This window comes from Sus scrofa, chromosome 15 (genome assembly GCF_054392235.1).
Source record: "Sus scrofa isolate SSC_HxYL_T2T_F1_AM1 chromosome 15, Sscrofa_HxYL_maternal_Yorkshire_Landrace_v2.0, whole genome shotgun sequence".
Lineage (NCBI taxonomy): Eukaryota > Metazoa > Chordata > Mammalia > Artiodactyla > Suidae > Sus > Sus scrofa.
In genome coordinates, this window is record NC_139397.1 from 121,264,237 (window position 1) to 121,276,829 (window position 12,593).

General features: G+C 39.6%; 1 protein-coding gene across 45 annotated transcripts in view; it reads left to right on the forward strand.

The window, feature by feature from the left end:
- The window catches only part of ABI2 (abl interactor 2), a 123,613-nt gene extending 111,467 nt beyond the window's left edge, over nt 1–12,146 (forward strand). For 43 of the 45 annotated variants that reach the window (XR_014828993.1, XM_021075324.2, XM_021075327.2 and 40 more), the window contains one exon: nt 7,425–12,146. Coding sequence is in view for 42 of the 45 variants with exons in the window: in XM_021075324.2 (XP_020930983.1) it covers nt 7,425–7,600 (176 nt within the window). In the remaining 3 variants the exon portion in view is untranslated. Of the gene's footprint in view, nt 1–196; nt 2,013–7,424 lie in introns of those variants that run through there. The other 2 variants (XR_014828992.1, XR_014828989.1) reach the window with 2 other exon arrangements.
- The last annotated feature ends 447 nt before the right edge of the window (nt 12,147–12,593 follow it).

A 12,593-nucleotide genomic window follows, 5' to 3' on the forward strand; every position in this document is an offset into this window, starting at 1 on the left:
GGAACAAACATTGGAGATTGAAATTTATAAAATGATACCTTTTGTAGTAACATCAAAAATATGAAATACTTAGGGATAAATTTAATAAAATACATGCAAGACCTGTATGATGGAAACTATAAAACATTAAGAGAAATTAATAAAGGCCCTAAATAAATTTCTGTGGCTGTGGCCAGCAACTGCAGCTCCGATTCAGCCCCTAGCTTGGGAATGTCTATATGCCACAGGTGTGGCCCTGAAAAGCAAAAAAAAAAAAAAACAACAAAAAACATTTCAGCCATTATTGTTAAAACACTTATGTTCCCGAATTGATCTATAAATTGAATGCAATCTCAATAAAAATTCTAGCAGTTATTTTTACAGAAATTGACAGGGGGATTCTAAAAGTTATATGGAAGTACAGAAGACCTACCTTTAGTCAAAACAATTTTGAGAAAGAAGACTAATGGAGGATTTTAAGCTATCTGATTTCAGAGATCTAGTGTAAAGCTACATTGATCAGGGCAGTAGGGTATAGTAGAGGCATATAAATCAATGAAACAATATAGAAGCCAGAAAAAGCCACACACATTGTTTGACGAAAGTGCCACGGTAATTCAATGGGCAAAGAATAATGTTTTCAGGAATAGTGCTCTAACAATGGAATGTCCATAGGCAAAACATGAACTACTACTTTTACTATCTCACCATACTCAAAAATTAACTCAGAGTGGATTTTAGGGGATTCCCATTGTGGCTCAGCTGGTTAAGAACCCACCTGGTATCCATGAGGATGCTGGTTCAATCCCTGGCCTCCCTCAGTGGTTAAGGATCCAGTGTTGCTGCAAGCTGTGGTGTAGGTCACACCTGGCAGTCCTGTGGCTGAGGCCAGTGGCTACAGCTCCAGTTCATCCTCTAGCCTGGGAACTTCATATGCCACAAGTGCAGCCCTGAAAAGAACAAACACACACACACACAGACTCACACACACACACACACAGACACACACACACACACACACTAGACCTGCATGTAAAACTTTAAAACTTCTAGAGGAAAATATAGGAGAAAATCTGTATGTTTTAGCATTAGGAAAAATTTTTTACCTGAGAGTACATTAAAAAACATTCAAGCTTAAACAATAAATTTCATTAAACTTAAATGACGGGATTAAGAAAATGACTTAGGTCAGGCCACATAGACTGGGTAGAATATGCAAAATAACTCAGGAGATAAACAACTTGTAGAAAAACAGTTTGAACACACTTCATCAAAGAAGATACATGAATTGCAAATAAGTACATGGAAAGATGTTCAATATTATTAGTAATTAGGGAAATGCAAATTAAAGCTATAGAGAATCAAACTAAATATCACACACCCTCTGGAATGGCTACAATTCTGATAATACCAAGTGCTGGAGAAAGTGTGGTGAAATGAGGGCTGATACAGTGTACATTGCTGTTAAGAATGCAACATTTCAGGAGTTCCCCTTGTGGCTCAGCAGATTACAAACCTGACCACCATTCATGGGAATGGGTTTTGATCCCTGACCTCACTCAATGAGTTAAGAATCAGGTATTGCTGTGAGCTGTGGTATAGGTCAAAAATGCAGCTCAGATCCTGTGTTGCTGTGGCATAGGCCAGCAACTGCAGCTCTGATTGGACCCCTAGCCTGGGAATTTCTATATGCTGCAAGTGTGGCCCTAAAAAGAAACAACAACAACAACAACAACAACAACATTTCAGCCATTTTGGGAAATAGGTGACAGTTTCTTAGAAAGGTAGATAGGGAATTCCTATTGTGGTACAGGGGAAACAAATCAGACCAGTATCCATAAGGACACAGTTTCGATCCCTGACCTCACATAAGGATCCAGCATTGCCATGAGCTGTGGTGAGGCTCGCAGACGCAGCTTGGATACCGCATTGCTATGGCTGTGGTATAAACCAGCAGCTACAGCTCTGATTCGACCTCTAGCCTGGGAACATCCATATGCCAGAGGTGTGGCCCTAAAAATTAAAAAAAAAAAGTATGTTCACACAAAGACTTGAGCTCTAATGTTCATAGCTATTTTATTTTATTTTTTTTATGTCTTTTTGCCCCTTCTAGGGCCGCTCCTGCAGTATATGCAGGTGCCCAGGCTAGGGGTCCAGTTGGAGCTGTAGCTGCTGGCCTACACCAGAGCCACAGCAACGTGGGATCTGAGCCACGTCTGCAACCTACACCACAACTCACGGCAATGCTGGATCGTTAACCCACTGAGCAAGGGCAGGGACCGAACCCGCAACCTCATGGTTCCTAGTCGGATTCTTTAACCACTGCGCCACGACGGGAACTCCGCTACTTTATTCTTAATTGCCAAGACTGGAAACAACCAGATGTCTTTCAACTGGTGAGAGGATAAGGAAGTTGTGGGCTGTCCTTCCAGTCAATGGAATATTGTTCACCAATGGAAAGAAATACTCTGGTATCCACAACAATATGAATGGATCTCCAGCTTTATGCTAATGAAACAGTCCAGACAAGAAGACTTTATGATTCCATCTAAATAAAATCTAGAAGCTGAGTGGTTTGGGCAGGGGCTAATACTGGTAGGTGAGGGAATTTACATTGGGGCACGAGGAAACTTTGGTGTGATGGGTGTTATTCTGTATGGTGATTTTAGTGGGAGTTGTTCATTTGTCATGTATCCAGGTCCATACACTTGTCAAAACTCACTGAATTTTACACTTAAAGTGATTCTGTTTTGTGTCTAAAGTATACCTTAATAAAGCAGTTTTTAAGAAAAAAAGAGCCCAAGGTACTATACTAGGGTATCTTGGACATTGCATGTTTTACAAACTCCTCTGCTGATTTTAACACTGTCCTGGACAAAGTGATGACAGTTTTCAGCTCTGAAAAACCAGAGCTGAAATCAGCTCCAGTGATTCCTTAGAAGAAAATCATGATGAAAAGATTTGCTTGTGAAAAATCTGCTCTTCAGGAGTTCCCTGGTAGCCCAGCGGTTAAAGGTCCGGCTGGGTTACTGCTGTGGCTCAGGCTTGATCCTTGACCCAGGAACTTCTGTATGCTGTGGGTGTGGCCAAAATAATTCTGCTCTTAAAAAGTGAACATGTTGCAAAAATGGAGATGTTTCTAAGAGAGGAAAGACTGTTTGCAGTTCAAGTAACTTATTTTTTTCCTTTTCTTTAGGCCACCCTGCAGCATTATGGAATCCTCAGGCCAGGGGATCACACACGAGCCACAGTTGCAGCCTACACCACAGCTTTTGCAGTGCCAGATCATTTAACTCACTGTGCTGGGCTGGGGATCGAGCCTGCTTCCTGGTGCTATAGAGAACCTCCTATTCCATTGTGCCACAGCGGGTACTCCCCAAGTAGCCCTTTAAAAGAAAATGATATTTTTCTTAAAAGAAATTTTTAAAAATTTGAGTTATCTCTGTTAAGCTTAAATCTTTTAAAACATGAAAATCAAATAAGCTCCTCTTTAATCTTTCTGGCAAAACCAGCTGTGTTCAGCTGTGATTGGTTTTTATTTGTGCATGAATGTTAAGGCTGTTATATAATATCTTATTTTGCTTTCTTAGACTAGACTTAGGACCTGGTTCTCAACTGTGCCTGCATATTAGGGTCAGCTAGGAAGTATTTAATATGTCTGCACTTCCTTCCAGACCTATTAAATCAGAATCTGTGGACATGGGACCCAGGCATCAGAATTTTAAAATATTCCTCACATAATTCCAAGGTTGAGAACCATGGCATAGGTTTATCTTAACCCTTGATTACTGCTCATTACTGCTCAAGTGGATTTAATTTGTATATGTAATTGTCTTGATTTAATTTGGGTAAAGATATTTTTATGTATTTATTATGTGCCTGGCGTAATACAAGATTTCTTACGTATGTAAGGCATTTAGCCTCCCCATATTGCAAACTCGGAAATTGAGGTTCAAAATAATTTTTCTGTTACAGAATGTAACAGAAAATGTTTGTGTTAATAGGAAAGAGAGTATATCATAATAGTTATTAATGACAATAAAAGAAGCTAATATTTATAGAGAATGTTTACTACATACAAGGCCCTGGGCTATGTATTTATGTGCATTTGCACATCTAACGTAACAGTGCTTTGAGGTATTAGCATGATTATAATACCCATTATACAGTTGAGTAAAAAGTAACTTAGGAAAGTTAAGTATATTCTGTGACATTAAGTGGTAGAGTTGAGATCTGAAATAGGTGGCGTAATTCCTAAGCCGACATTTTTTTTTTTCCTCATTCTTTTTTTCGGTGGTGCACTTGTGGCATATGGAAGTTCCTGGGTTAGGGGTTGAATTGGAGCTTCACCTGGGGCCTATGCCACAGCTTGTGGCAACGGGAGATCCTTAACCCACTGGGGAAGGCCAGGGATGGACCCGCATCCTCACAGACATTATGTCGGGTTCTTAACATGCTGAGCCACAATGAGAATTCCCTGAGCCCACATTCTTAACATTGTCATAAGCTTGAGCTCAGGCAGACCTGGAATGGATTGAGTCCTGGCTGTACTGTTCTAATAAGCATCAAATTATTTGAGACAAACTTTGACTTATTTGTCAGTGCCCATTTTATATCCCTTTCTTCCATTATCTCTTCCTGTGTTCTTGCAGCTCAATGACGTAACTTCATGGTAGGAGTATAAAAATCTAGAGTGACTTATGAGAGAACATTTCTGTCCTCACAAGACTGTGACATTCCCTTGTCTTATTCATCGTTGTGTCTCTAAGAATCAGAATGGTATTCCATTGATGATTGTCGAAAAGTTAATAGTGCCATTATTTCTATCTGGGGAGTCCCGTAAGCTCCTCAGATCACATGGCATATGTGATGTACTTTGAATCATGAGTATGAGTTTCTCAGGCAGAGGAGAGAGATGGAAGGCCCCTCCAGACAGAGGGACTCCTCTGAGTTGAACAGGTGTGGTGAGTAGTGTCACATGCATTGTAGGGAGGGAGCAGGTGAGCTAAGAACTCAGGAAGGGAAGGAAATTATAATTAATGATGGGAGGCCTTAAATACCAGGCTGAGGTGTTTGGAATTCTTTTTCTTTTTTGGAAATCTGACGGTAGAGGGAAATTGTGGAAGATTTTTAAGCAAGTTATTGATAAGTTCCCATGTATTTATATTTTAATTTTTTCAGGACGATTCTTGATAACAGTGTAGAGTGCACTAGAGAGAAGGAAAGCTAAGAGTTGGAAAGTCCACTTGAGTATCTTTCTAATAAGCAGGAGAGGAGGGCTTCAACTGAGGAAGTGGTGCTGAAAATCCTGTTCACATAAATTAGATGCAAGTGGAAGTATTTTTCATGCAGCATGTCACTCAGTTCTTTTAACTCCTTCAGAGTTATTTGCCAAAAATCAAATGATGTTCACGCTTTAAAAGTCACGTTTTATATGATGTGTCATTTGGTAACCCCATTGAAGTCTGCTTTAACTTCTGTTAAAAGCAAAAGAATGGGAGCCACCTAACTTACAACAAGATTGGGCTGGTCAGAGGCGTGATCCTCTTAATGTCACACTGGTATTTGGAATTGTCTCTTTGGCACCCAGAGTGTTCTGTACCTAAGAATAATGCACTGTTGTATTGTAAGCAGGAGGGTGATAGGAAATGAGAACTTTTGTGACTGATGATTGACTAATGGTATCATCTCAAGCAGATCAGATTTAGGAAGCAGTATATATAAAAGTTGAGCCTCTAGAAGGAAACTGTAAAATCATCTGTCACTCATACTGCTAAGAAAATCTTCAGGTAGCCCCAGTGAAATGTGTTTTCCAGTGTAAAGACTGCTGTATTGATTAGGGCAGTGACTGTGATGATGGAGAAGAGTATTTGATTTGGAAGGAAGAATTAGCAGGACTTGGGGATATTTTCCTCTAAATTACTTTTCAGTGAGTCTGCATTTCTCTAAGCATCAAGAATGTTACCAATTTTTTAAAAAGCCGAAATATATTAGGTTGACTAGAAATACTCTACATATTTTATATTCTCTTTAAACTTGTATGTCACTTATATTTGTTGAGGTGTTTGGTTATATTTTAAGAAATACACACTAAACTCTTCCTGGGTCCCTCTAGATTATTTTCTGGCATCCAAGATCACTGTAATGGCAAATATTCAGAGTTTTTAAGAAAGCCATTTAATTTTTACTAAAGCAGGCCAGAAACACAAATTAACTGAGGCAAGTTGTGCTATATCAAAAGTCCCCGTTTTAGTTTCTTTTTATTTAGTTATGTGAGGATTAAGGTTGCCTAAGAAACAAAGTCAATATATGCGTCTCAAAATGGATAGATGAAGATTTTATCAAGTGAAGTTCTGAGCCGTATAATAAAGGTACAGAGAATTTTTTTATAACACAGATAAGTCTTCAGGTGAATTTGAGCAAGTCATAGGGCATCCCAGCTTAACTGTTGAGGAAGATGTAATACTTAGGAACCAGAGATTGTTACATACCATTGAAAGGTCTCAGTTACCAAGCTATTTAAGTAATGAGAAGCCTAAGAACATTGACAGGTGTCTTCAGTTTTTCTTAACATTTTTCATCTGTCGCTGTGGCTGTGTTAAATTGGTGGCATGATGCGGCATGTGTTTTGAAAGAATATATATATATATATAGTAGATCCCCATGACCCACAATACAACTGGAGGGAATTTGAGCCCTATTGTCGGTGAATAGGCGTAGACTCCAGAAAGGGTGAGAAAGGAGCTACTTCCTCAGTCTATCTCATTTTCTCACTGGCCTCTCCTAGTGTGTCTCACTGCACTAGTTTATCTAACATATCTAATGTTTAAAGATATGTGTTTTTACGCAGTATGGTATGTTAACACAAGCTTAACTGAAGAAGTAGCTATTTTTCCCTATTCTAGGATTGTATGTTTCTCTTTAGTGAGACCTCTGAAGGGTAAGTTTGACTAAATGTGTTTTTTTGCCATTTATGCATGTTTGGTTTTGTTTGCTTTTTAGGGCTGCACCTGCAGCATATGGAGGTTCCCAGGCTAGGGGTTAAATTGGAGGGAGCTATAGCTGCTGGCTTATGCCACAGCCATAGCAAAGCCAGATCTGAGCCAGGTCTGCATCCTGCATCACAGCTCACAGCAACGCTGGATCGCTTACCCACTGAGCAAGGCCAGGGATTGAACCCACATCCTCTTGGGTACTAGTCGGATTTGTTTCTGCTGTGCCAGGACGGGAACTCCCCATTTATGCATCTTACCCCGCAAGATGGGATTCCACTGTATAGGACTGGGTATTAGAAAAAAAAGATTTTTGGTCTGTGTTTAGAAAGTCACTGTGTTTGAAGTGCTTCAGAAGTTCAGAAAAGGATGCATGGATATTCGTTTATTTGGTTCTACCTTTCTAGGAATGTCATTCTTCTTTTTCATATTCTTTTTCTTCCCCCCCTCTAGTTGTGGCAATTTATGATTATACAAAAGACAAGGAAGATGAGCTGTCCTTTCAGGAAGGAGCCATTATTTATGTCATCAAGAAGAATGATGATGGTTGGTATGAGGGAGTTATGAATGGAGTGACTGGGCTCTTTCCTGGGAATTATGTGGAATCTATCATGCATTATTCTGAGTAAAACTCAGCAGGGATGTGTTTCCGTCACAGGAATAGTCAGGTCTTCCCAGATTATCAAAAGGCCCTGGGGATTCCCCTCCAGTGAAATGAATGAAGGATTCAAATGACAAAAACTACTTGTATTTTTTTGGTTTATCCCTCAGTATTAAAACAAAAGCAAGCTGAATTTGAACAAATGGATCTTTTTGCCATCACTTATACTATGCGGAGCTATTTGGATTGAAATAAAGTGACGGTTTCTGAATATATCAGAGGTATAACAGTATAACAATGTAAAACAAATCAGGTTAAGACTGATTCGGAAAAAAAATCTGGGATCTTTCTCAGGAATACTGTGCACCCTTGGCATTTCTCCTCCTGCGGAATCTGGCATTGGATGCTCTTCAGTGCCTGCGCTAAAGGTTAGCCTCGTGGCTGGTGTGGACCCCAGCCCCATACTTTCTTCCAGCCGTAAGAGGAGGGAACCAATATTTAAATACCAGACATGACCATTTTTTCTAATTCTTTCAGAAGGCTTATTTCCTCTTCACCACTGTAAATTCTGCATTCTCTCAGCACTCGAGTGTACCAAACAGTTAATGTTGAGCTGACTTGCATCCCTTCATGTTTCTCAGTTCATAGATTATGAGGATAAGGAATTGAGTCTCCAAACAACTGGTTAACAGTTGCCAGTTTGGTTTGGTTCTGCTGTGCTGCTGCTGCGTGAGACTGCATTGCCCCTGAGGGCAGTGCACCCAGAGGGGTGGAGGGTGGTAGCCTGCTTCCCATGCTGAAGTAGGTGCACACCAAGGTTCCTGAGGTTCTAAAGAGCATGAACCGTAGAAGTGCTCTGCTCAGTGGGCATCCTGAACCCTTGCCGTTTTGAGGAGTAGGAGCTTAAAGATTAGACCAATTATTTCTATACTTTCACTACTTTGAAAAAAATATTTTTTTTTATAATAGAAGTTATTTTCCAGTCCATCGACAGTCACTGGGAATAAAAGGCTTGCTGCTGTGCTCTCTGAATGTTACTAATGGCAAGTGTTAGCTACTGCTGAGTCGTTCACTCACTTAACTTAGTAAAGGTAAATATTCCCCTGATTTTGTATGATTGGCCTTTGATGTAGCTGCTCTGGTTAAGAATTTGAACCTTATCTTTCAGGCTAAGAATACTGGGATAAGTGGTATAAGGCCAAATATTTATCCAAGTATTTTTCTTTTTCATCTGCACAATTTTAACTTCACATTCAGTGGAGTTGGGAAGGCAGATGGCTTTAGTCATCTCTTCTGTAATCAGTATAAGAAATAATGAAACAAATCCAGGAGGCCTTGCTGCCCAGCAGGTGACTACTGTGATGATGAACAAGCTCACAGGCCGAAGCTGCTGTGGGTCCTTCAGCCCAGTGACTTGGCCGGAAGAGAGCTTTGCCTGGTGACTTCCCAGTGCTGGGTGAAAGGTGAGAGGCAGTAGCTGTGTATGTTTCAAACGTGGGCCTTGAACATGACAAGTAGTGCAGAGAGAGGAACGTGACTAAAAAATGAACAAGTGTAGTAGGTGTGAGGGGGTTGAGATGGTGTGGGCAGAAGTTAATATTCCACTTGTGAATCTGTTACCAGAGCACAAAACTTATCACCGTTTAACTTGAGACCCAGATACAGTGTTTCCTTTTTAAGATTTTTGTTTTTAAAGTCAGTTTTTTTTTTTCCTCTTACGTTGCACGTTAGCTCTTTGGCTTTTAGAGTCCTCCAACACTCTGAATTTGGTTATGAATTTGCCTCCAGTACACATTACATTTCATGCTTTGTTAGGTCATCTTGTCACCCTTTGTTCCCTGTCTTCCTTTAAAGTAGTGGTCCTGATGTCCTCTGAGCCTTCAGCTTCAATATGGACCCAACCAAGACTGCACTTGGAGAAGTTAAATTCTTAGTCTTGATGAAACAAGGGAAACTTTTGAAATTAGATGTTCAGAGTTACATAAATAGATTTTTGCTGAGAAAGCTTAGTGGATTAATAAGGCAGAGGGTATTTTCAAATGCAACAAATAGTTCCCACAGCTCACACCTACAGAAGCCCAGAAGACAACTGTACAGAGTTGGTGGTGGTCAGCGTGCCTGGTGGACCCCTGCCAGATTGGGGAGCAGTGAGGACTCTAGTTAAGTCCTTCATACTGAAGACCTGCTACAAGGGGGTCCTGCTACAAGTTGGCCAGCCAACTTCTCCTTAATTTTTAGTACTAATGTGTGATTTTTTTGTTTTAAAAACATCTGTTGGATTTTCTGCATTATTTTAAATTTTCATACAGTTTGAAATCTATATTATTGTCTTGAAAGTATACTATGTAATGAATGGGCCAGGCCTAAAGTCATTGGAGACTTTAAGGTATGTACTATTTCATAGATTGCATGCTATTAATAGTCTGTGAGGGTTGTATTTGCTTTATCGTAAATTTTTCCCATTTATCTTTTTATATAAACCACAGGATGGTTGGTAGTAGGAATTCTAAGTAAATGCAGAAATCTTACATGCTACATAATATTGTAGCAAAGAGGATCCAAGTCTAAAATCTGCTGATTAGTAAGCAACTCATCAGGATAGAGGGAATTTTTTTCCTCCTGAAGTTTTTCACTTGTGTCTACTCTTTTTCCTTAAAAAAAAAAAAGGGGGGTGTGTGTGGGAGTTGTTCCTCCTCTTTTTAAAGCATTACGATTTGAAAGGCCATAGGGATGCAAATGAAAATATACTTCCTGTTGACCTTATGGCCAAGGCAATACATTAAAACCACAATAGTGTAAAGTCTAGACCTGAGAGATTCAGCCTGCTGTGTTTGAAATACATATGATCCCTTAAGATGTCTCATTCAGTATTTTCCATCTTCTTCAGGGGCACCTGCCATTTCCACGTAGGGTTGACAAGGGCCTACTACTTTTGCTGTGTTCCTAGAAGTCACTGGGTGAGACATTTTTATTCTCCTGCTGCTGTTTATTACCCAGCGAGAGAGAGAGAGATCCTCTAATGTAGCTGTGCTGCTCAGCAGTCTCATGTTGATTAAAGATAATTACTGAAGATTTTTGTTTGAGAGGCATCAAAATTACAGTAGTTTGCTTTTATCCTTTTGTGTTTTCTTTTAGCAGGTGACCAGTTTCTGCATTAAGAATTATTCATTTTTTTTAAAAAAAACCTACATTTTCTCTTCAGCGGAGAGACATGGCCTCTTCCAAAGGCCATCTCTCCCCTCAAAAAGTGTTTGATAGAGGAATTAGCAAGTTGTAGCCAAGTCTTGGAAAAGAATAAGGATTTGGGAGTTAACACCTTGGCGCAGTGGATTAAGAATCTGACTGTGGCAGCTTGTGCCTGACCCCTGTCCTGGTGCAGTGGGTTAAAGGGTCCGTCATGGCTGCAGCTGTGGTGTGGGTAGCGGTCAGGATTCAGTCCCTGGACTGGGAACTTCAACATGCCCTGGGTACAGCCAGCCACTTTAAAAAAGAAAAGGGCCAGGGGTGGGGGAGGAATCTGAATCACTTCTGAACTTCTTTGGCCAGAAACTCCTGATCAGTGTTAAGGTGATGATTTCCCTCACATGATTTACTTAGAATCACAGTATTTGAGAGCTAGATGAGATTTTTAGTTCAGTCTCATTTTACTGATGGGGTTTTAGATGTTTCAATTCAGGTAACACCTGGTTAACAACAGTAGAATTACTGACTCAATGCCTGGTACTCTTTTTACAACTGTCTTAATTGTGCCGTATGTTTCTTTAATAAGAGTTCTACTTGACATCTTTAGGAAGATACTTGAAAAGATATGCTATGTCTCGACATATACCATCCAAAGTATTGTTAAAAGGAGTGTATTAAGTGCAGCCTTAATTAGTGAAAATAATCTTCCTAATAACCCTTCTAAAACTACACTCAGTACAAAGGGTCTTTTCCGTAAGGTGTATGTAGCTAAAATGTTAGTGTCTCAGCACTGGAAGGAGCCCAGCCCAGCCTTATTCGAGAGCCTTAGAAAACAGTTCTTAAACAGAGGCATTGCACTCATTCATTACCTTAAGTTTATTTTATGCTTATGGATCTCATAATTCTTTTTTAAAAAATTGACAAATGATAGGGCCTAGCTGTGTATAAATGATCCTTGCTAAATATCTTGAGGGTTGTTTTTTTTTTTGTAAAAAAATCCAGGAAAACCAGACAAAAAGCTTATTTTCACATTAAAATGGAACCGTCTTTTGCAACTTCAGAATTCTATGGAAAAGCAGTTTTTATCATATTTTGTGTCCATGCATCTTTTTCTTAACAACAGAATGGTTTACAAAAAAGAACGTAAACAATTTGTGATCTGGCCAGGTGTACTTTTAGCTCCTGGAGGGAGAGTTGATATTATGACTTGAGTAGAAACCATGTAGGAAAACTCGAGGGAGCAATCTGTTGCCAGTGATGTTGCTTGTGTGTGCCATTAAACCACCTCCAGATGAGTGGGGAACACTGACATTTTAATTTTGAAATTGTATTTGGAATTAATTGTTGCTGTGTACTAAGAACCTGACCTAAATAAAATCCTACAAAGTACAGCCAAGTGCCTCGTGAATGTATTCCTGCAAGTAACCTCTTTTCTAAGGTGATAAGTTTTAAGTGTCAGAATCCTTCCCTTTTGCTCTAAATAATTAGTTTCTATCCCTGTTTTTGCTGTAAGCGAACCCAAGGTTTGGATCACTTTCCACTAAATATATACAGTTCTCATGTAAAAAGAGCTTCTGTTCTTTTTTGCCCTAGTTTGGTCAATAACAGTTTGTAGATACATTTGAATCCACATTTGTACAGACCCTGACCTGGCACCACAACACATGATTATGATACCAAGGCCTTGTACCAGAAAGTTTCCATGTTTGTACCTAGCTGTATTTTTAAAGAAAAAAAAGGTTAACCAGTTGAACACATTAACTTGTAATTTACCTTCACACTTCATGTGCGTGTTGCACAGTCTGCTTTGCGTTATCCCAACATAAGACCAGGTTCTT